General features: G+C 42.3%; 2 protein-coding genes across 2 annotated transcripts in view; both read right to left on the reverse strand.

The window, feature by feature from the left end:
* Positions 1-10,649, reverse strand: part of lpgat1 (lysophosphatidylglycerol acyltransferase 1) — a 42,747-nt gene extending 32,098 nt beyond the window's left edge. The window contains exons 1-2 of the mRNA XM_070987414.1: positions 10,030-10,649; positions 9,108-9,360 (exon numbers count right to left, since the gene is read on the reverse strand). Of these exons, the coding sequence (XP_070843515.1) occupies positions 9,108-9,345 (238 nt within the window). The 5' untranslated portion in view covers positions 9,346-9,360; positions 10,030-10,649. The remainder of the gene's footprint in view (positions 1-9,107; positions 9,361-10,029) is intronic.
* A 771-nt stretch (positions 10,650-11,420) lies between these two features.
* Positions 11,421-19,391, reverse strand: ints7 (integrator complex subunit 7). Its single transcript, XM_070987968.1, has 20 exons — positions 19,184-19,391; positions 18,896-19,025; positions 18,562-18,708; positions 18,312-18,449; positions 18,173-18,219; positions 17,748-17,947; positions 17,223-17,345; positions 17,013-17,130; positions 16,726-16,860; positions 16,523-16,620; positions 16,121-16,360; positions 15,643-15,780; positions 15,305-15,511; positions 14,868-15,062; positions 14,173-14,276; positions 13,994-14,062; positions 13,387-13,519; positions 13,010-13,108; positions 12,263-12,448; positions 11,421-12,133 (listed from the first exon to the last, which is right to left on the reverse strand). Exons 1-20 carry the CDS (start codon positions 19,275-19,277, stop codon positions 11,852-11,854), a joined length of 2,883 nt encoding a protein of 960 aa, XP_070844069.1. The 5' UTR covers positions 19,278-19,391; the 3' UTR covers positions 11,421-11,851.
* Between the last annotated feature and the right edge of the window lie 5,189 nt (positions 19,392-24,580).

Genomic DNA, 24,580 nt, shown 5'->3' on the forward strand with positions numbered 1-24,580 from the left:
CAGCAAAAGGCTGAGGCATTTCCCTGACAGGGCTGTTTTCAATGACAAAGGTTGCAAGCTGGTCTCATTCCACCTTGAAATTCAACCCACTGTACCTGCTGCTAGCTATTCAGCATGTTCACAATTAGATTGTCATGTAATGCCAATGCACAACTTATTCATTCAACAGTTCATTGGCAGACATTGGAGAACACATTCCATCATTGCAAGCATGTACAATAATTGCAATATTTAATGCAGGACCTTACTGTTTATTAGTTTACTGTATTACATAACAGTCATAAATAAGAAAGCCACTTAAATGGACACTTGTGCCTATTAACTGTTGTTTGGTGCATGCACAGACTATAGCATATAAGAGACAACCTGTTAAATGATTGTTCATTCTACCTTGTCTGAGCTGCAGCCTGGTAACACAAGGTGCTTTTGAATGTTCCAACATCAAACATCAGTACAGAAAAATCTTGAGGTTCAAGAATGTGATTTTTAAAAAAAATGGGATAGAGGGGAACAAGTTGTTGGCATGTTCAATTTAGGCCTTTTTCTCACCTCCTGTCCTCCAGAGAATAAGATCAACCCCCATGAGCAAAGGAATCGAGAGCACACTTGAAGAAAAATGACACATCTGTGACACCTGACAGGGTTGTGTAGGGTGTAGGTACCCTGAAGGCACCGTCATTTCATAAGGAGCATGCCTTCATGCCCGCCGAAGTCCTCATTGTTGCGAGAGACGAGCATAAACGATATCACAGAGATGGGTCATCTGTCAGATAGAATACATTAGGGAAATTGTCTTTGAGAGATGACACAGTTAGCACAGCAGGATGACAGCCATGCTGCAGGCACACTGTCTAATCCGCTATCGGTGGACAGCTAAACGGTGCACAGCTGACCTTGCTGCCCATCCACACTTCTTTCTCCCTCTCTAGAGGAGGAGAGAGATGTGGCAAGGCATCACACCATCTCCTTCACAAAATGTGACTGCCCACATCCAAGTATGGCCAAAGTGGAAGGAGTCCCAAAAACATAAGACCTCTGTGACAAACCATTGATAGTTAAAGCTTCCTGGATACTGGGTCAACTGGATGAAGAGCGACAATTAACATTGATACATTAATGCCAGCAACATAATAGTGAAGTGGAGCTCTTTCCGCTTTTAGATAAAAACTCTGATCTTCAGTTACGAGGGAGCTGAGTGTCTCCAAAAAGTAACCAAGGGCACAGTCAGCAGTAATCATGATTAGAGCTTGGCTGTTATTAGCTTGCTGCGGGTATTTTGTTAACTGTAAAATGTTGTACTTGGTACATAAATTCCTCCAAAAACAAATTTAAGGGATCCTTGTTTATGTCATGTTTATATTTTAGGCCTTAAGCCACACAATGGCTCTGTGAAGCTGTAATGCTCATTGTAAAGAAAACCAAAGTGTTTGATGTGGTTAAAGGCCAGCAGGTCACAAACGTTCATGGTCACACTTCATACACACGGGGCTGTACAGTGCATCAGATCTGACAGTGTAGAAACAAGACACATTCAGTGTGTGTGAGGACTTGACATGCTAAAGAGTATGCTACTAGGCTAAATCGACTTATCAAGCCCAGCCTGGCCTCTCTAGGTTGGTTCAATGGAGTAAATGGGTCACATGAATGGCCTTTAATTTCTTATGCTCATTAAAAGCTAAACGCTAATTTGACCCCATCCGTTGCTTCTAGAAGTTTGCTGTATCAATTACATCACAATACATTAACATTAAAATATGATTACCCACATTAAGTGTTGTTCATCCTTATCAATACTCCAAGGAATAAAACATCATCCTCCACTTATGCAAATATGTTTCTGGGCCTCAGAACAAAAGTGATGCTAATTCCCATTCATGCTATCACCCTGTCATCTGACCCCAAGATGCAGTGCCATTATTCCATGCTGGTTTGATCCCTTCGCTTGTCTTACAAGAAATGACTACATGTATATCTCGACTTACAGTACGGCTTCATGCACGATACACATTAAACTTTTACCAAGACACCAAAAATATCCTTTGCCTAAATAAAGCTTTAAAAAGTGCACAGTGCTAATGCTTTAAGAGCTGCTCTTTCACACAGGATTCTATCACAAGATGCATGTTTGTATCTTCTTCTGGCACTGCTTCTGGGCTTTTCTGTCTTTGCATCAGTCAAAGACCCAGCCAGCATCAGAAATGTTCACGTCAAACCGGAGACTATCAGAAATAACTTGACGAAGATCTGACGCACGATGGGGCTCAGCTGAGGTCGATGTACTGAAAAGAATCATAAAGCTTTAAAACTGTCTCACTCAAACAGATGCAGCAAAGATGATGCGGGACAGTCAGGGAGATGTCAATCAAGTATGATCTGTACACACCCACACAGCCCAGAGAATAAGTCTAATCAGCCAAGTAACTGATAACACTTGTGTGGGTGCACCGCGGTTGTACAGAGCCTTTAACAAACCAAGAGCAGTTTCCATTAAAGCTTCAAAGTGAAATGATCTACACAGAATTTACTCGAGCCAAACTGCTGCTGAGCACATCTGAAATCTGACCATTCTTGTACCAAAACATTTACAGGAACACTGAAATCCAAGTATGCATACAAACAGAAATTTGACAAGCTTTTCTCCTGGTTTCTCCAGGAGCTGATGCTGGTTTGCTTTAGTCAGAGCTGCAACAATTCCTCGGAAAATTTAATCTGATTTATCGACCAAACGATTGATAAAGCAAGGAAATAATTACTGTTAGCAGCCCTAGTTGGTTTATTTTAAAAGACAAAGGGACACTTTGCCATCTAAATACCTCAATCAAGTGTCTGGAATATGATCATAGCTTATTTATGAACTCATCTGTCTGTTTTCTAGACTAATCAATGAATTGTTTTGGTCTATGAAATGTTAAAAAAAAGTCACGGTTTCCCAAGGCTGAAGTTGACACATGCAAATTACTTGTTTTGTCTGACCAACAGTCACAAATGTAGAAAAATGTAATTTGCACATTCCAAATGTTCACAAAACAGTAATTTTCATGTCAGCTTGGGCTTTGGAACAAATATGCACATTTGAGGAGCTAGAACCAGTAAATTTTTTATTCAAAAAGTTACTGAAACGGTTAGCAGAATTGTTGCGGATTAATTTTCTCCCCCTAAAGAATTAATAATTTCCATGTTGTGAGAAGAGAAACTTGACACATGGTCAAAGCAGTCAAAACCCAAAGTGTTACAAGAGTTACATCAAAAACTTCAGCTCAAGGATGAATCGATACCAATTTCAAACTTAAAACCTGTAAGTTTTTTTTTTTATGTTGTATTTTTGTTTATTTTGCTGGTTAGCCTGTTGAATTTGGCGTTAGCACATTCTGCGGCTAAAGTGACTAGTACCATCTACTGTAGACTCACACTGGAGCAATGTTGCCATACTTAATATTGAGGGACACTCAGGAGAAACTGTGTGAAAGTTAAGCCTCATTTGAAGCCAATTAAATAACCAGAGAAGTAGCATGGATGTGGGGAAACTCTTTTTTAATGTTGCTTTTTAAGTAGTCTCACACTCATTCTGCACAGCCCCCTCTGCAGTGAGCCACATTGGTCTGTGTTTCTGTTGCTGCTGTATGTAAATGTACTTGATTGACATGCCCCATGGTACACGGACTGTTGTACTTACATAATATACTTTAGTTTTGCCAAATAAATGTTGTTGCCTATAAATGCCTCATCCTACCCCTTGTCTACCTGAGAATGAATCACATTACATTTACTAATTAACCTATATTATTGAGCAGGTTACTACTTCCAACTCCAACCCCTTTTGTTCTTCAGATGTGCTTTTACAATGCTAATAGAGTGAAAAGGGGGTAGAATCATGTTTGAGTGGAGTACCCCTTTAATTTCTCTAATACTGTCATAATACCACCACAAAAAACAGCAACAACAACAAAAACTACTGTGATATAAATTTGAGGTCATATAGCCCACCCCCTGCAGACAGCAGACAGGGATCAGAGGTCCTGATAATGTTGTGTTCATGTATAAAAGGACATGAATAACTGGGTGACTGTGTTTTTCGTGTAAAGATCTGATATGATCAAAGACTCGGAAACATAACTCAAAACTGGCAAGCAAGTGCGCAATCACATCTTTGATCTCTTCATGTGTCCAACAGACCACCCACTCATGGCACATGCAATGAAAACTTAATCCTGCTGGCTTTAGTGCACCTGTTTGTGTCCACCGTTGTGTGTGTCACTCCGATCAGGCCTCATACATTTGTGCTGCTTTTGTCAACAACAGGGAAAAGGGGGTCAGGTCAAATGACAATATGAGTTACCACATAACAGGAATACCACTAAATATACTACAAGACCGCTTCCTGTAAAATGTTCACGCCGTCAGTAGCTTTCTGAGGTAACTTGTGTAACTACCCACATTTTTTTGAAAAGCAATTTCAGTGTGATTCATTCTTGACGCATGAATCCGACAGTTCTCTGAAATGCCTTTTTTTTCCAAATAATCAAGATTAATCCTGCAAAGTGGGCTAACAAATCCCAATTACCATAATTTGTTGCACCACTGACAGCGCATCTGTGGTGTACAAACTGAATGGACATACTAATGCATACACAAACCCTTGAACACAGCGTTTACATCAAAACATGCTGATAACAGAGAGGGAGCATCAGCAGAGCTCGAAAACAGTAACTTCATTTAAATATCATGAAGATCTATTTTGGAGTATGTTTGACGGTCTTGATCTTACAGCAGCATATTACTGCTCTTGAAATGTATCTAATGTTACAGTGCCATTATCTTATATTGTAAAATAAAACACATTGGGAAGGGGTTTATGATGCACTGATAAGTTAGCATTATGGCATTTCTACAAGAACAACAGGGTAGATATCAGAGCACTGAAAGACTTCCTGAAACCTCCATGACCAACATTTTTGTAGCAGTGACAGATCAGCGTTGTGTCTGTAGCTATGTGATAATGTTGAACTGCTTCTCACTATGGCTGCAACAACTAATCCATTTAAGTCATTATGAAAATAGTTTGCAACAAATTTCATCATAGATATGTTGGGTCTATGTTGTGATGCATGATGTTGTAGCAACGTCTCCCATGGTGGGGGCAGTAAGCCAGCCAATACAGCACCATGTACAGCTCATGTGATGAATTACAGGAAATGACAACGTCTGCTTTGTCTCAGTAAGTATTTGAAAAACAGTGGAGGCAGAGACTAACGACACAGCGGAGAAAGGCACTATTACAAGTTCTAATTTAGAAACAAACGTAAAGCACAGAAATATCTTCCGTCTGGTTTCTCTCAGTTTTGTGAAAGCTATTTTAAAGCTAATGCTCCTGACAATGCTTGAACCATAAAATTAGCTTGGAAACTTGTACTTTTCTCCATCAAAATGCTCACAAATCTTCCAGAGATGGCAGATCTAGCTAACACCAATTAGATGAAATTCAGCTGGAGAGACAATGCAGTATAACGTAATATTATGGAGGTTTAAGAATACTTCAATGTCCAATGTTCCATTTCTTTTCATGTTTTTATTGCAGTGGCCTTGTCTGTGCTCACCTTGCTAAGTTGTACACTGCACAAGATGACAGGGAACAAGCTTTGTTTTTTAAATAAAAGGCTGGAAATAATAAGAGTTTGCTTTTTTATTTTCAACCAATCAAATTTTCAAAATAGATGTTAGATGCAAAGCAACTTCTCAGAAGTTAACCTGTTTGCAGAGTATCGGAAACATCTTTCCTCCAACTGAATACTGCAGCTTGGCTTTAGATAGCGAACCAGGAAAATCAACTCCTGAAGAACTACAGTCTGAGCTTGTCTCTGAGGTGCAAAGAATAAATGCTTCTCGTACACACCCCCGTGCATTCGGAGTTTAAGTTAAGAGTTCAAGAAGCATTTAATGATACACACTTGAGAAAAACCGAGAGCGTTCACCTCACACTACCATAGATGCTCTAACCAACACCTTTCACTGAATGATCAAATGAGGCCTCGGTGAGAAGCTTGAGCTCTAATTTCTTAAACAGGTGTGGTGGGTCGAGGAAGTTTTCCTGCAAATCATCATATGTCTTTTTGTTCAAACTGCCCCAGTGACAAAGAATATGCAGTATGTGTTACTATTTGATACTGATAACGTGCTCGTGAATTATCTACAAAGTGCTATTGTTCTGCTTCTCCAGTGGAGGTGATGCAACATCCTTCATCTTTGATAGTTTACCAAAGCTCAGCTTCCAGACTGCAGAGTGTCAAGCTGTGAATGAGTATACCCATTTTCCTGACACACATCACGCATTTCTTGAGTGCAAGCTGAACAAAATAGCAATACAGAATCTACTGGAAGTTCTGCATCTGGAAAAAAATGCAACCATAACTAAATATTTGTCTTTAAACATGTCACGAATAAAACATGCACACAGGATTTTTTGGCAAACTTCAACACTCTGCAAACATTTATCTTTGCTGTTATTACACACGGGACTTCAAAGTAGACTGTCTGAAAACACATTACATTGAATTAGGTTGAATGGGGCAACTACACTGGTCTGTATGCAGCTCTGTGCATCAGATTGTCTGCATTTAAGGTCAGTGGAAGAGATACCTACACACAGATCATCTGCAGCTGTTACATCTAAAGAGTGGGGAAAATATGTGCTGCAAGTCTGACAGTGAAGCTGTGACCTTGAACAAAACCAGGAGCGTCTAAATTGTTTGTTTTGTCCTGATTCAAAGGTTATTCACACAGTGCAGGGACCTGGTGGTTACACAGGACTGCCTTGTGAGGGAACAGTAACAGGGTTCTTCGACCCATCCTGGTCAAAATGTCCTTGAGTGCGCGTCACAACATGATGCTCACACATGCTCTGGGACTACTGCCCCGAAATGCTGACCCCTCCACTAAAACAGCTGATCTAATGCTATGTTTACATCACCAGTGTTTATTGTTCTGCACTGATTTACTGCTCAGATCTCATTTGCTGTCAGACTGTTCACACGCTCTCTTTTAGCAACATGCCCAATATCTGACAGCAGTCTACACAAGTCATCCTCCCAAGATGACCCACATGTGCAAAACAAAAATACCAGACATTTAACACTTGGCACAGTTATGCAGATGCATACAAATAAAATGGAGGCATTTCACATAAACTACTCTGCATCAAGCCGCTGCACAGCGTCATAGCCGGGATTCTCATGTACAAAACAGTGTAATTCTTCGCAAAATGACACATCACCAACTGCAGCTACTTTTTTTTTTTGAGGCTGAGACTTCCTTAAAAATCATTCTGAGGCTCTTAACTTTTGCACTCACATCATTCTGTGGCCCCATTCAGCCATCTTTGTTTGTATATATGTCAGTTCTGCTGCACTGAAGTGACATTTAAAATGATTAGAATTTATGTGGCCTGATACTAGACCTGAACAATATGAGAAAAAGAGTACTTTTTTTTTTTTTAAAGCGATTATTTTGACAATTGATTGAAAATATGAGTCACAATTTTAGCGGGAAGGGCAACTGTTGATAACTGTAGCTGCAAAAACCACATTTTTAATATGACTGTATAGACAAAGATCACATTGGCTAAAATCTGGTTTGTGTCTGAATAAGTAGCACATATGGTGCAGTCCAGAATCAACATTAAAAATGTCAGGTTCTTCTGTACAAATTGTACTAAAAACACATCAGTGTCACACACGCAGAGAGAGAAAACATGACATGGGTCTTTTTACATGCTATTTAAATGTAGCTTGAAACAGGTAAATGTACAAGTGTATAAAATTAACATAAGGACCAGACTGTAAATTACAGTGCATGCTATATCTCATGTGAACTTCAGTCACCATTCGCATGACACGGCTGTACGGTAAACTCTGTCAATCAAGGTGTGTAACACATATTGCTCAAGTCAAGACCAGGTGTTCTATAGGCTGAAAGCTTTGCATTATTTATCAGCACGCTGTGTTGCTCCCCATGTACACCACTTAGCAGTTTGTAAGCATTTTGCTCGCTGCTCTGTGCAACCAAACACCACTGACTGCCTGAATCACTTCAAGATACTCAACCAGCCAGTTGAGTGGAACCAACAAACACTTATGATACCCTGCTGTTCTTCTACCATGTGTGTCAGTTAAGTATGCTTGTTGTGCTGTGTCTGTACAATTATTACCAAAAATGACTCCTGTACCTTGGCCGGACTTAGAAACTCAAGTGCCACGACAATAATTTTTTTATGACAAATTAATATAGAAGCAGTTCCCTGAATTAGTCTTGTGGAATGTGAAATATGCCATTCACAATTTGAGAGGCCAAGGTGATGTATCCAAATGTAATCACCTGTTACTTATTTCCAGTTCAGGAAAAGACACCTTGTGAGATAACAACTACATTGGTGTGTGTGTGATGTTCACACACTGGTCAATAGTCATCAAATGCAGCGCAACAAGCTCTAGTTTGTGTCTCTCATGTACTCACATAGAAGTAAGCATCTGTTTCTCTGAAAAATACAGATCCACAAGCCCAGACGGTTGTTCATCAAACTTACTTCTGTACTATAGATACATTTAATCCCACGGGGACTCTTCTAACAATCTGAATGAAAAAATATTCTTGTGTGTGTGTTGTATTCATGTGTGATTTTGTATGAAAATATAAACTACTATAAAGTCCCATCAACATATCAAATATAACCAATATTATAAAATTTGCATTTTGACATTGTATAAGTGAAGACTTTAGACACTTTACAGCAACCATCTTTGTTTGGATTAGGAAACAGTGTTGGGCAGTAAAGGGAATATTTATTCATTCAGATGGTTATCTTTATAACAAAGGTTAGTGTTGTTAAAGAACGGCTTTCCAAATATTGGTGGGTGTGTTTTTCAGTGAAACAGAAGGTTAACTTGTGACTCAGAAGTAAATAAATAAAGTTTATGGCTAGCAAGCAACCTCGCTAGTTTTGTAGCAATGTTGTTCATGCTTACCCAATAGTAAACTGTTACCACTAGCACGTATCTCTGCATGCAAGGCAGCACATACAACAATGGCAATGTGTATGAAGACATAAACCCTCTTACCTGTATAACCTGCGACCCAGCCCCATGAAGACACCATGGCCAGCAACCATTTGAACATGACTCCTTCAATGTGCCAGAAAGTGGAGCTGTCCCATATTCTCAGCGGCTGCAGAAGCAGCAGGTATAAGCAGTAGGATGGGATGGCTACACAGTTGTTGAGGAACATAAACATAAAACGGAGCACAGACTTGAGCAGAACCCAGCCCAGTTTGCCGGCCCCGTCCAAGAGCTGTGCCATCCTGAAACACACCGTCTGTAACAGAGACACATCAGCAGTTAGCATCTCGGCTTGGCTTGTTAAACAAAAGACAAGACGTGCCATGAGTGCATACATTATCTTTACTGTAAACAAACGGATGTGCTCTGAGCTGGACACAAATCCACAAAAAAAACCCACCATACACGCCGGAAACACAGAGGGGTGTCTGCCGCTAACCGATTGAGGGTGAGGCTGTTCCGTGGAATTTAAATGTAACACACGCGGAGTGAACGCTATCTCCTGGTTATTATTCATGAGGATTTATTCCGAGCTGTGGTCATTTCTTACTCGTAACATCCCGCTAGCTAGCTCCCTAGCCTTAACAGTAATACAAGCAAAGACAGGACCATATAAGGACCAGTCGCACGGGACGTGGTCGACCACTTCAAGACATGCTAGTTAGCAGCTGGCTGAGTTAGCACAACGGGAACAGACGTAAAGAAACGGTATGACAACCCGTGGGCTATGAAGTTACTGGGAAACCCAGTGGCACAGACAACAGGGTGGTTAATAAGTAGTCCAGTATTTTATGATACCAGACCAAACGCTGACTCGAACGCTGGATGTCTGGAGGCTGGTGCAAAGCGCAATGTCCGTGTGCCTCATCCAGAATATAGTCCGACCCTGTTATCTGGTTTAAGTCTAGTAGCTCATGTTACTCACCCAGTTAATGTCGCTGAAGCATCCAAGGACGGCCAGAGATGTAGCTAAATGTTGGAGCGAGATAAATTGTGTGAAGTGGCGCTAACCCAAACGGTTATGTTAGCATTCTTTGCTAGTCGGCATGGCCAGTCTCTATCAAATCTGGGGACAGTGGTGGGAATGTCTGTTAACGTTACAACAAACCCCGCGCGATAAAACGGCAGTTGCACCCATTTAGCAAACGTCCAGTGCTGCTCTGGCACGGTAAATCCCGGTGGGCACCGTTAGCTCGCTAGCTAGCTAGCAAGCAAGCAACTCCACTTGAGCGTCGCTGGCTCCATCTCAGTCAGAGACACCGGGATAATTCCACTGATGCATCATCATCATCATCACCATCATCATCATCATCATCGTCAAGTTAGCTAGCTACTGAGCTCCCATTAGCGAATGCAGGCGAGAGGCGTTTCGTGTCGGGTCTGGCATCAACGCCGCTGGTTAGACAAACGGTACACAAACTATAAACGACATATGAACATGAAATACGGACAACGGCGATTTTTCGTTTGTGGGCTGGCAGGACCCGTTATCTTTCTCAGACCCGGATTCACACAGCGTCAAGTCGCACAAAAGATTTAAAGAGTAAGAACGGAAGTGACTCCTCTTTACCTTCACAATAAAAGATTTAGTCGTAGGTCGGTACGTTTCCACGCACGATTGGGGAGATGTTTTCATATATTTTGTTTGCTCTATCACGCAACAAATAAATAAAACGCAGTAACAAAACCTTTTCAATTTTTTTTTTTAGCACAGAAACACATTACACAAAAGAAACTTGCTTATCCATCTATTTATGAAGCCATGTTCTTGCTGCTTTTCGCCCGAAAACACTATGACGTTCCTTAATTATCAACATTATTTTACTCACGTTTAAAACGAAGTTCTGAAAGGGGATATAATATGTCATGAAAACTTACCATTGTACAATAAAACTTTTTATTTTTAAAACCACGTGCGGAACTTCGATTTTTATTACTCCTCACTTTACGCTCTTGTTCCCTTGACGCCAGATTCTGGCTATTAAGTGCGCAGGCTCTCTGATATCAAGTGCTGATGGTTTTAGTCTTTTTGAAGAAGAAAATGCTTTTCTGATGTTATGATGAAAATCGTTTGGCTTCATTTTAAGTCATCTGAACTCAATGTCGGCTGCAAGCTGTTTTCTGATTACAACATCAGTGTGGCTGCGTAAGTTACCATTAAATCGACGAATATATTTTATTTTTAACCAAAACCCATCGTGGGCTATTTGAGCAGAGTTCACATCACGATGAAAGCACGTTAGAATGTGAAATAATGGAAAGCTAGCGTGTCGTAAAAGTTGGAGAAAATAATATGAAAAAGACAAGATTTTGTTTGTTGGAATTAAGATATAAAACTATTTATTCAAATAGTCTAATATTGTGATTGAGACAAGTCTGGAACTGACATCAGAGAGATTTTAGGGCTCCTCAGACAATGTCCAGTGATTAACCAGGGTCTGCCCCCTGATGGCCCTTTCTGTTATTACACTTTGTGTAGTATGGATGACAGTAAATCCAAGGGCATTCAATACTACATTGCCCAGGAGATCACTGCATGCATGAAATGCTACCAGATTAAGCATGAGTCCTTTACACCTGATCAACACTGTTTTGGAAGGATTACACTCAATGTACAGCATTAAAATTAAAGCTGGTCTTTTAATCATTGAAAAAAATATGTACATATTCAGTTTCTACGCAACAAAACAGGTCAAAGTACATGAGCTAAATCTGTTTTTGACAATAAAGCATTGAGGAGACATTTGCTAGAAGCGACTGTATGCGCCCCTCTGTGGAGCAGGCTGAGCTCCACCCTGCTGCAGCTGATGGCGGAGCTGCTGGGAGTAAGGATCCTCCAGGGATTTGACAGACACCGTCGTCTTGGGCCCGGTCTTCCACTCGATGCCACTCTCATCCACCACAGAGGCCTCCACGGTGACGGTGTGAGTGCCCAGAATGGAGAAATTCAGCAAGAACTGGGTGCTGAAGTAGTCGTTGTGAGGTTCTACCCGCTGCTCGATCTCGTTAGTTTTAGTGTCGAGTGGAATCTTAGAAGACAAATATGGGAGTGTTATCATCATCCGAGCAGCCGCAGTTCACCAAAAAAAATGCAACAAATGGGAGCTCAGATGCCAGAATTAGTGTGATAAATACAGTGTGTAGCAAACACTAGACACCTTATAGTCTGGTCCTGTCTTGCTCTGGAGAACTGAGGTGACATTGAGACAGACAGACTGGACTTTCCTGAAGAGTCCTGGAGTCGAACCATGCTGCACCACCCCCTCCACCTTTAGAGTCAGCTGCTGACTGTTCTGCACTGGGATTGGTTCACTTGGCGTTCGTGGGGAGGGAGAGAGGGCAAGCTGGAAAAATACAAGACGGACATGGGTCAGCCTTAAAACAGCTGTACACAGGCTTGTCACAGTTATTACATAATCGCCTGACTGAGATTATCTGAGCTGACCGCAAACATTTTGCATGATTGTTAGAGTATTTTCCATTCACCTGGATAAACACAGCTGCACTAAACTAACAGAAATGTCTCATTTCCATCACTGTTTTCCACCATTCGAGGTTTGAACGGTGCTCTTTTAATGCCGTCACCTTGTCGTGCCCCTCCCTCTGCCATGGTTTAATGGCACCTGATTGGAGAATGAGCTCCGCCAACTGTTTTATCTCAAGGCGCTTAACTTCTAATATTCGTGTAATGGTGGTGGATGGAAACGCTCATCACTTTGCATCTTCTTTTGCAGATTTTCTGTAACGTCGGTAAAAATTTGGGCTACGTGCAGATGAAAACCTGGCTAATGTTAGAAATGCTGTAGATAGAAAGCAGTGCAGCGGGCTCTCGATCATTCTTCCTGTTTTACATTCTGCGACTGTGAATTGGGTGATTAAGGTGATCAGAAAATGAGTCACTGTACCTTGATGCTTGTGGACTGGAGCTTTTGGAAGAAATACCTCTGGAAAGACAGCGGCACCCTCAGCAAAGCTATAACAGCATCACAGAGACAACCTGTATGCTGGAAAACAAACAGCAGACAACACTTTGTCATTATTGATACTAGATGCAAATTGCTTATTTGCCGTCCTGTTGAGATTAAAAGCTCTTCTTGAAGAGAGACCACGATGGAAAAAGAGTTTTGACAATATCCAGTTAAGATGCATTTACAGGTAGGAGTCTCCAAAACCATCTAAAATAAAGTAAAATGTAAAACATTTTTGAGGGCAAACTCCAAAGAGAATAAGTGTAGCAGCACTTGCAATCTCGTGATCGCAAAGTGTTCTGCATCAATCTCACCAGGCATGAGACAGGAGGGTGTTTCTTGGTGAGACTCTCCACTTCCTCCAGCACATGACTGAAGACCGACATCATCCGTCGCTCATATTCACTCTCTGTCTGGACTGACCCCAGGGTGCCATACTCCTGAAAACTAGATTACAGAGACCAAGACAATCTGTTACAGTCCATCGTCTGCCAGGAAAATGCCGTCAGGGGATGTGTGTTGTGGCAAAGCACTTGATGGGAAACACCTGAGTAGATGGTACAGGGGAAAACCTTGACATCAAATTCAATAAGATGCATTTATTTTCATTCTGGTGTCGTCAATGTCAAATGTGCAGCTTACAGAAAAGATCCATCATGCTGAAATAAAGCATGATTACATGTTTCCCTTCACACTGTGCAGCCACAGAGAATCTACCTTTTCTCACGTCAACACAGTGAAAACGCTCTAACCGGGGGAGATTAATAAAGGTATGATACACTTCACTCCACAGCAGTTTTCTCAAAAGTTAGGAAATGACACACGATAAAATCTGGACGAAATTTTACTTCAAACTTTCTCCTAAAGCACCAAAGAAATGAGTACAAATCCCTTTGTTTCTCCCACCACAGCAGCTCTCACCTGGCTGCCTGTGGGTCCAGTATCAACGCTTCTATAACATGGGAGACGAGCAAACAGCTCTGCTGTTGTCTGAGCAGACAGTTAAAGACTGACGTTGCAGAAAGAAGACATTACAGCAGAGACACCAGGGTCATCAAAAAAAAAAAAACAAGATGTGACTGAGGCATGTTTGAGGATACAGCTCCACATTGCGAAGGGTGGCATAATCGGCATCAAACGATGACTGGTGTAGATCAGCGTAGCGAGCGGCGAGACCTCTGAACTCATCCATGCATACCTTCATCTGGAAAGCAGAAAAACAGCAGTGACTTGATGATTTAATCTTCTTGGACACAGTGTAGCAAAGGTCTAAGCAGGCCTGTTTTCTCAATCCACAGGTGGGCGACATGGCCAAAATCTTCTATCACGGTACATGTAATTTATATCACGGTAACCTTATATATCACGATACGGTAAGTGTTCTATAAATTCAATTAAGAAACACTTTGAAATGTGTCTGCTCTTTCAGTTCATTTGTACCAATCACACCTGGCAAACATCTGGGCCATTTACCTTGTTTTCTCACATCAATAATATGTGTAAAAACTAAAATGCTATTTCAATGAAAATAGGACATTATGGTGTTTTTCTGTCTAAACCTGACTTCCGTCCGAGAGACGAGTACCCGAGCAGTTAATGTCTGCTGAAGCGCTGAGTTTGCGCTGCTCTGTCATGCAACTGTTCAGCCTGCACCCTCTGTCAACATGTCGCTGCGAGGCTGAATTCTTCTTGCTGTCATATCTCATCAGAGCCCCACACATTTTACTTTTTACATAACCAACTGCTTCGTTCTTATCTGCGCTGATGACTAAATCGAGATCTGTCAGCGTTTTACCTGCATTGCGATGCGGCCGCACCGCTGCAGGTCATTTCCCGAGGTGAGGGCAATGGTGGTGGCGATGGCAGGAGGAGGGCTGGTTTTCAAGCTGTTGCAGGTACAAATGAGCTGCGACAGGGCTTGCAGGGTGTCGATCCGCAGCTTAATAAACTCGCACTGGAATGTAAGTGGGCTCAGAGGAGTGCTGGCGGCCTGGAGAGGAGGAGGAATTAATCAGATAACAGCACATAAACACTTCTGTTAAGTAGTAACGCAGGTCCTGTTGAGATGGCCCAACAACACACAGTCAGGTTTTAGGTGAGTTAATCCGTAAACATTTTGAGATGCTGCAAAATCAGCTTCCTTCAGCAGCTTTAAGCGTCTGACATTGGGGAGGCAGGAGCAGGAATCAGACTAATGTTTCTTGACAAGCAGATGCCTGGCAGTGAACTGACTGTGAGGGAAGCGATGCCCTTTTGGTAGGAGCGCAGGGCCTCGGCGATGGCGCTCATGGCTCCGCTGTAGTCGCCATCCGCCACGTGACTCAGGCACTGCTCTGCCTGGGAAAACTCTTTTAGGCTGTTCAGCCAGAAGTAGAAGTGCTCTGATGCCACACGGGTCCGCAGACTCTGGTACAGCTCGCTGGAGAACTCATGGCACCCCTGCGGATTAATGGTAATATTTCATCATTGTGACATATCCACAAGGGCTGAGTCACGCTCAGCTGGACTTTGGATTCTTGAATATGTTTTTTTCTCTCATCAAAAGGCTTCTTCAGTTTTTGTGAGATTACCATGCGTGAGGCTTGTCGTGCGATGCGGTACACCGTCCAGCCATTCGCCACGTTCTCCAGCTGCTGTTTGATGACGGTCTTCACCTCCGCTGACAGAGACGACTGGCTGGCAACAAAAATCACTGTTGCCAAGGAAACCTGCAGCAGTCACAGTGGGGGAGGCGAGTGTTAAAAATCCAAAATCAGAGATATGTAAGAGCAATGAAACACAGATAAAATGAGAAAGGGTTTGCATAGTGAATGCAGTGTTGTTGCGGGTTAGCAGTAATGCAAAGGCTAAAAAACATAACAACAGGCTCCATTTCTAATTGAACACATGCACAACATGCTGGTTGACTTTCCACTAGAACGCAAATATAAAATAATTACATCTAAACTGCCATTTAAATGCTTTTGTGAGTCTCCTGAAAAATGTTGTGAGAGCTTTAATTTACTGTCTGAGCGGCGGCTGATGTTTGACTCATGTACAATCTCTCACCAGTAGCTCTTGCTGCTTGTCAGTGGACGAGTGACTGGCCACTCTGTAGAGGTCCACCAGATCTCCCAGCATGCCATCACCCAACACCGGCAGGTGGGTGGCAATGGCTGCCAGAGCGTGGCACATGAGAACGCGAGAGGAGTCACAGGATAAGTGGAGCTGGCCGAGCAGGAACTCCACGGCTGATTGGCTGAGATGGGGTCGGCTTTTCAGCAGTTTCACCAGTGAGGTGAGGGCCGTCTAGGGGTGACACATAAAGGGTATTATTAAGTCAAGAAGCAGACAACGGTCGGTTAAAGTACTCTGTTGTCTTACTGAACAATGCCTCGAAATAAATTTGCCCTCCTGTAACATCCAACAGATGTTAAGAATGGACACTTCCATTGCTTTGCTACGCCTTACTTTGAGTGTGGCCTGTGCACTGGGGCTGCTATCCTGACTGCACAGCATCAGAAGGGACTCCACTCCCAAAACTGTGTCCTGTTCCAACTGCACTATACCTGAGGAGGAGAAACACGCACAACAACACTCAGCATTGGCACACAAGAGCAAAACAGTTGGTATTAGAAGAGCCTCTAACCCAGCCATTATGTGCTGTAACTAACTTTTTTCTGGACAGGAAATGGCGATGTTGGACAGCACTACGACCCCATGAGCGGCCACTGCCAGGTTGCTGTGGTAACAGCATTCTTGTGCCAGTTTAACCAGGTCAGTGAGCCGAGGGGGAACCAGAGAGCCACCTGAGAGGAATGTTTGAGAGGAATACTGATCAGCACAGAGTTACTCCCTTACTCACAATATATGTAACAGTAATGTGCAGTTAAAGCCTGCTCAAGATACACACATAGAGAAATCACATTGTGATGGAGAACAGTCTGAAAGTGAGCACAACCTGTCACATTATTAAAGTACTGTTTGATTGCAATTGTTCCAGAGAGGGTGGAGAGGACGGCCAACATGCCCAGCTTCAAACTGTTGTAAGGGCTGGTCAAGGCGCACTCACACAGGGTCTGCAGAGATGAAACCCAACTAGATTACTTACAGATCTGAAACCACAATGGAGACAATCCAACAGTGCAACTGTGAGCATCTGAAACTCCACCTGAGTGTTTTCTCTGATCCAAAGGTGAGGAGCCTTTTTGGCCAGGAGCTTCAGATCATTAATTGCGAGTCTCTTCACAGCTTTTCTGGGGTCGTCTTTTAGGTACTGAAGGAGGAGCTGTAACTGTACAGACAGGGATTAAAATAAAAGTCAATCATTGGGATTTCTTCACAAGCTACAGGAGATTAAAGCATTTCTTGATCTCCCCTCAACACAAAACACTGCATTAGGTATTTATGCTACGCTAACACATACAGATACAAAGCAGCAGGCTGTCTCTGTGGGTTTGCTGTGCTGAGCATGAAATTTAAAAACTGCACAGACTGGACAGCTGTCATACTAGCTGTCATACTACAAACATGGAAGTTGTTCAATGGCAGAGCTTTTGTCAACTTTCCCCTGTGGTGCTGATGACTACCTTTAAAATCTCTGTAGCTCATCGGGTGGTGCCTGGCTACAAGGCCACATGTGAACCCTCCATTAAAGTAACTAACTAACAATGAGGTATAGCTGTTATGGTACTACCTGCTTTGGGATATCGATGAGGGAGGAGGCAGCCAGCTGGGTGAAGGTGTGCAGGGTGACGATGACCATGGGGGTGGAGGGGTACGAGTTGACCAGGTGCTGAAGAAGCTCCCTGCTGCTGGAGGCCAAGCTGGCATCATGGTGCATGTGCTGCAGCATGGGGATCAACTTCAGCTTCAGTTCCACTGGAGTGTCTAAACCTGGGGATGAGACATAAGTTGAAGAGGAATGAAAGCTGTATATAAAAGGTAAAATTAACATACCAACACATATCTGCTGCACAGAAAGCTTTGCCTGAACAATGACGAGCAATGTACTGTATTTGAATGCATAATAATAATAATGAGAATAATAATAATAATAAGACAAAGAATGATAATTTCACAGATGCATGTGACCTTTTCAGCACAGAGAAGCGATTTTACCTTGAATCATCTCACTGACTTTGTTGCAGATCCCAGCTGCAAAGTCCCTGAAAATCAGAAAACACACCAAACATGTGTTAACAAAACATCATCCCAAATACACGCACTACAGCTCAGGTGAAATAGCGGTTTTCCTTACTTTGACTGTGCAGAGAAGCTGGCAGCAGCAAATATGGCTGCCTCCACTTCTACATTGTCGTGAGAGTCCAGACTTTGGCGAATACTGTGGTGGGCGTTCTTCCTCTCTGGGATGATGGAGGCCAAACTACCAAGCATCCTGAAAAGAGGGAACAACAGGGAAGTTATTTTAAGTCTCAGGTAACTGGAAAGCATCACTCAAACTTGTGCCAACCAGCATAATGTAAAACCAGCACAGTGTCCATTTTTACCTCAGAGTGATGGCCCTGGCCACAGGGTCATTACTATGAATGACTGAAAACACCCTTTTGACAAATTCGTCCACATTGATGATCTTTTCCAGGTGCTTCTCACTCTGTTGAGTGACTTTCAGGACACACAAGCGCAGGAAGTTGTTCCTGAAATCAGAGGGAGAGACTGTTATAAACGAGGTCTGTGCCACAGTAAAAGCAGTTTCACCAGGGACCACACACCATAGCTAAATAATGACCGAGTTCTGTTAATGGTCCCAAAAATTGGGAAACGTTACTATTTTTCCAACCAGCTAAACTACAGTCTTAATACCAAGTTATAAAGCATCCATACCCAAGTCTGAATATGTCTGCTAGTTTCAGAAAAGCAGAGTTGATGAGGATGGGGAAAGGGTACTTCTGAAAGAGTTTAGGGAAGAGCACCACAGCCTCACACTGCTCCCCCAGCTTCCCCGACCGCAACCCTGGAATTGAAGCAATTTCACTGGTCACAACGCAGCAGGGACATCTCATAGGGTCAGTAAAAGTTAGCAAAGCCGACACATGGAGAAGCCACAACACATAGGATCAGACTACAACCGATGAGCCATATGCTAACTTCTTAGCATCCTAGCTAACGCACCTTTGTCCAGCTCCATGAGAGCGGAGTTGGCGTCGAGTTCTTGTTCGCCATAACAAGCCTCTGACAAGAATGAACGCGCAGTTGAAAGCGACATTGCTGTTTATTTATTCTTTTTTAAATTTAAAAAAATAGGCTTGACAGCACCCACTAACTGTTAGCACTTCATTGCACAGTCGTTCAGACACAATCCGGAGGTTAAAGAAACACTGCTTCCGGTCTGCAGTTTTGGTGTTCAAAATAAAATATCCATACTCTGTTATATTTGTAAACATTTTTTAAGCATTTATGCCTATTTACTATTTTCTTAAAATCCAATTATTTAACTTAACTATTCTTCGGTATACTACTTGCGTTTAAATGGAACATAATTATCAGATTAATTCAGAATAAAGATAATCATTAGTTGCTGCCTTGTACAAAATAGTTTGCAAAAAATAGTTCCACCTCAACCAATCAGTAAAATGCTGCTTTCACATTAACGCATCAGTAATAATAATCTAATGACATAATTTATAATTGTGTAACGGTCACTGGAAATGTTGACCAAAAAACTTTAATTGTAAACGACTATTTTCAGAGTGGTATTTGTAGCTACTTTTAAAATCGATCTGAATACTTCCTCCAGCACTGCTTTCTGCGTAGCGAAGCTCAAACATGCTGAGTAAGGCCATCCAAAACAGAGGCCGTGTTGAGTATGATTTATTTTGAAAGGACGGACGAGTCGGGTTGTTACCATAGACATAATGTACGTAGACGCCTCATTGACTGACGCTTCCGATTGGAACTGACGTTCAGCTCGGCCGCCATCTTGGATGGGTCTCCCATGTGCCCCCAGTGCATTTATTTCTACAAAGGAAGGTGTATGTCCAACTACAATAATCATAACTTTTTACCCGATTTTCACACGGTTTTGGTTTATTACAAATGGCAGAGATGTAGTTATGACACAGGACGCTGTCACACATTAAAAACACGTGCTTGATGCTAAAATACTTTGTTAAAGAGCAGAATACAGACATATGGTATGGCATATGAATAAATGCATAAATTAATTAATTTTATATTTTAATAAAGAAACATTTTGATTGTTCATTTGAATTTATGTTACTCTCTCTCTCTCTCTCTCTCTCTCTCTCTCTCTCTCTCTCTCTCTCTCTCTCTCTCTCTCTCTCTCTCTCTCTCTCTCTCTCTCTCTCTCTCACTCACTCACTCACTCACACACACACACACACACACACAAAATCATGACCCTTCAGTACACACCAATAACACAAGAATTTCTTCATTTTTGTTTTTGCACGCTGAGTATTTTTAATGTAAAGTTAGGCACAGGCACATGCACGCGTGCGCGCACACACAACACACACACAAAAAACAGACATCTTACATAACCTGTTGACATGCGTATTAAACTTTGAGTAAGTTTTTTTTACTCAGTTGTGTTGGAATAAAACTTCACCAAAACAAACTGTCAAAACGAGGAAGGTTTTTTTGGGGGGGGCAACTCATCATGTGTGTCGGCCCACAGTCCACTGCTGCTTTCAAATACACACACGTACACAAACACACACTTTCTGGCCTGACATGTCTAAACTGTTCACAGCTTTAGGATGACAAAGATTCCACAATAGCCTGGACTGAAACTGCTGATGTTTGTGATATACTCTGATTTTAACACACACACACACACACACACACACAGACAGACAGACATACAAAGCTCCCATATATACCTGCTCATTTTATTTATTTATTTTTTTTTAAGGCCTGGAAAAGTAAGCTTTAAAATTCCAGGTCATTCCAGTGTCTTACACTACCCTGTTAAGCTTGCAACTGGAGCTGGGAAGCTAAATAAAATAAAATAAATAGATAAAATAGGGGCATAGTTGCTCTCTTTACGTTGACTTTGGTTGGCTCTGGTGCTAGCAGAGACCCACCCAATATGGCGGCGATGCTGGATTACGCTCCAGCACGTAATGAGGCGTCTACGTATATGTGGTGGAGTATCGTTTTCTCTTAACAATATTTATCTATTAACTGTTAATCCATTAGTGTGATTTGTTCTTGAAATGGCCATTTATATTGGCTGATACTGCTGTATATTAAATAAATGATCATTCATCCGCTGTGCAGCCAAGGATGTGCCTCTTCCCACTCACGTCTGTACTTTTGCAAGCGTTTTCGCTGTTGAGGACGTGCTGGAGTATCGGGTGTAGTGGACATTTTTAAAAGGCGCGGGTGTTGTGAGCAGCGCCGGTGTGTGATGTCTGTCTCTAGGCAACCGTGACAGCAATACACTCAGGCAGCGAGGCACAGACACACGACCGGGGTCCTGCGTGGATCCCCTCATGACAATTTTGCTGGCCTTAGTATTTCCTGTGTTTTATTTTGTTCATTATTGTTAGATTTAGTGTTGATGTGTGTGTGTGTGTGTGTGTGTGTGTGTGTGTGTGTGTGTGTGTGTGTGTGTGTGTGTGTGTGACAGACATGTGTATTGGACATTTGTGAAAATACGGAACAAATCGCGTCCCAACATTTAATTGTCAATTAAAGGACGATTCCGTATTTTACGGGACGGGTGGCAACCCTACCTATAATTGACCTTGAACAGCCAATTATGTGGAGAGATTGCTGCCCCATACAAAATAAAACAAATATAGAACAGAAATATGTCAGGTAAGACGCTACATTAATGATCCGAAAATGTCAGGAGGCACCCAACAAGCCATAGCTTCGATGAGCCATAGACGAACGGAGTTCGATTCACCTGATCTAATAAGCAATTGATGAAGCACTGAAAAAACACTTTAAAAACCTTCTCATGGTCAATTCTTTAAGCCGAATTACTCAGCAGAGCATACTGATTACTTTCCCAGATCGAAACGCGCGGATCGACGCAGATTTTGGAGAAAAAAGCGAGATAACTTTAAATTTGTGGATTTTTGACTGGGGTTCGGCGAGCCCCGCAGCGTTCCGTTAGAGTCCTCACTTCGGGACGAAAGCGACTGCCACACTGTCAAAAACAGTTATATTTCTCCGTAGATTTTACAAAAAGATCATAAACTATCACTGAGTTTTAGGCATGTTATTCAAATGTGTACTTTTTCCATGATGAGTCTTACCTGGCCACAGTTTCATGCAAACGATGTCCTCGTGCGCCTGAGGTGAACGGCAGAGTCCCGTGATCTTGCTGGGCAGGTGGAGGTCTGCTATCCTGCACGTTCACATACAACCAGATTGACTGTCCGTGTGCATGTGTGAAAGAAGATTCATCGACCGGTATCGAGGAACACTTTTAAGTCAAATTTCAGGTTTCTGCGTGAGCTCAGAGCGGGACACAGTGGAACTACACTGTTAAAAGGGATTTGGGCTTTTAGTCAGAAGGACTATTGCTGTCAATCTGAGAGAACTCTGCCCATTACAACAAAGTAAGAACAGTTCAAACAACTTCAACTTGAAAAAAGCGCGGAAACTCATTAAAAACCCATGATAATCCATTCAGTTAACTTCAGAAAATACGGTGGGCATTTCAACCAACTCGCATGCGCCCGCAATGTGACGTCACGCGCAGTGTTGAACTTTAAATGAGCCGACCGCCATCTTTTTTACCTCGGAGCCGAGCTGTCCAGTAAGTACATTTAAAATTATTTTAGCTTAGTTAGTTCATCTGTTGGTAATGTGCATTGGTCGTCTAATGTCTCTCTATCTCAAATGATCCGTCAAGATATTAAACCTGTGATGAATATTTCATGTTCGTTCTTTTTCGGAAATACTTTAGCATGTAGCGCTAGCTAGCTAGCGCCGCCAGAGTGAAACAGCAAGTTAATGTAGGGTTGAGCCACATATTCGACTGTAACAAGTATTCGGCACCGACAGTGTACTCTTATAGGAGTGAAACAGTGCGAGACTTGTCTTTATAATTACGGAAAAATGTGTCAACTGTGGGAATATGATACCTGGATCAACCCGCTAATATACGTGACGTTGCGACTTGTACAAGAGGCTTTGCTCGCACTCAAACAACCTCATTGACAAGGCAGCGAAATAACAGAGCAACTTATGTTCCACAAGGAAGAGGAGTGGAAAAAAACTGACCACTGCCGTAGTGTATGGATATTTTTTATGTAGAGTTAGATGCTGTATAAACACGTAGTTATAGGTGATTGTTTTCAGGTGTGCCGTTACACACTGTATCCATGGCAACGCGTAGCAGTGGGGGTGAACGGCCACGCAGCCCATCGGCTGCGTGTGGGTTTTTTGGCCAGTGGGAAAGGAGCCCTATGCCGTTTGAAAGCGGGTCGACCGAGTTTAAATTAAAAAAAATAAACGTGTCAGCCGCTTCCCCAATGAAATAAGCGGGTCGATGCGGGTTTTTTAATGCTAGTCGACCCGCAAGAGATCGGCATATAGCTCCTTTCCTATTGACCAAAAAACCCGGGTCTGATCTCCATCTGGCAGCTGCCACCATAGACATAATGTACGTAGACGCCTCATTGACTGACGCTTCCTTTTCGCTCCGTGCACAATATGGCGACCGTTGACCTTCGAACTTGAGTGTGCGGGGCAGTACTTCCGGGAAATACTTCCGGTGCGTGTCCGACAGCAAGAGACAACAGCAACCGAGAACCAGAGATAAGCAGAGAGAAAGTTTTTCACAATGAGTGTTTTTAGGATTAAGGAGAGGCGATGTGCATTTCAGAGGGTGAGAACCTCGGCACTTCATTTGCCTGGAAAAGTAAGCTTTAAAATTCCAGGTCATTCCAGTGTCTTACACTACCCCGTTAAGCTTGCAACTGGGGCTGGGAAGCTAAATAAAATAAAATAAATAAATAAAATAGGGGCATAGTTGCTCTCTTTACGTTGCCTTCGGTTGGCTCTGGTGCTAGCGGAGACCCACCCAATATGGCGGCGATGCTGGATTATGCTCCAGCACGTAATGAGGCGTCTACGTATATTATGTCTATGGCTGCCACCGCTGTGCGTTGCCATGGATACAAAATGTAATGGTACACACATCACTCATGAGAAGCTCTTTTCTCGCTGTCTTGTCAGTGCTGTGCCATGTGGCTTCTGTTTTTACAATGTAATCACTTACCATTCAGATGAGTGACATGGCCAAGTGTGTCCACTTTATAATAAAGTCGTGTTTATTTCATGTTAGGATACATTAAAATCTGGAAGCTTTAAATTGTGAACTGTGCAATTTTTCAGAGATTTGTGGCGATGCACAGTATTTTGCAGGAAAGGAAACTGAATTTAGTGTGTTTTGTGCTGATAATGGTTGTATTTCTTTCTTTCTTTCTTTCTTTCTTTCTTTCTTTCTTTCTTTTTTCTGTACAGGGTTACTTCACTTCAGTGTAGGCTGTGCTGTCTGGGGCAGCTGCCCCTCAATGAGGT

This window comes from Chaetodon trifascialis, chromosome 19 (assembly GCF_039877785.1).
Source record: "Chaetodon trifascialis isolate fChaTrf1 chromosome 19, fChaTrf1.hap1, whole genome shotgun sequence".
In the NCBI taxonomy this organism is placed as follows: domain Eukaryota; kingdom Metazoa; phylum Chordata; class Actinopteri; order Chaetodontiformes; family Chaetodontidae; genus Chaetodon; species Chaetodon trifascialis.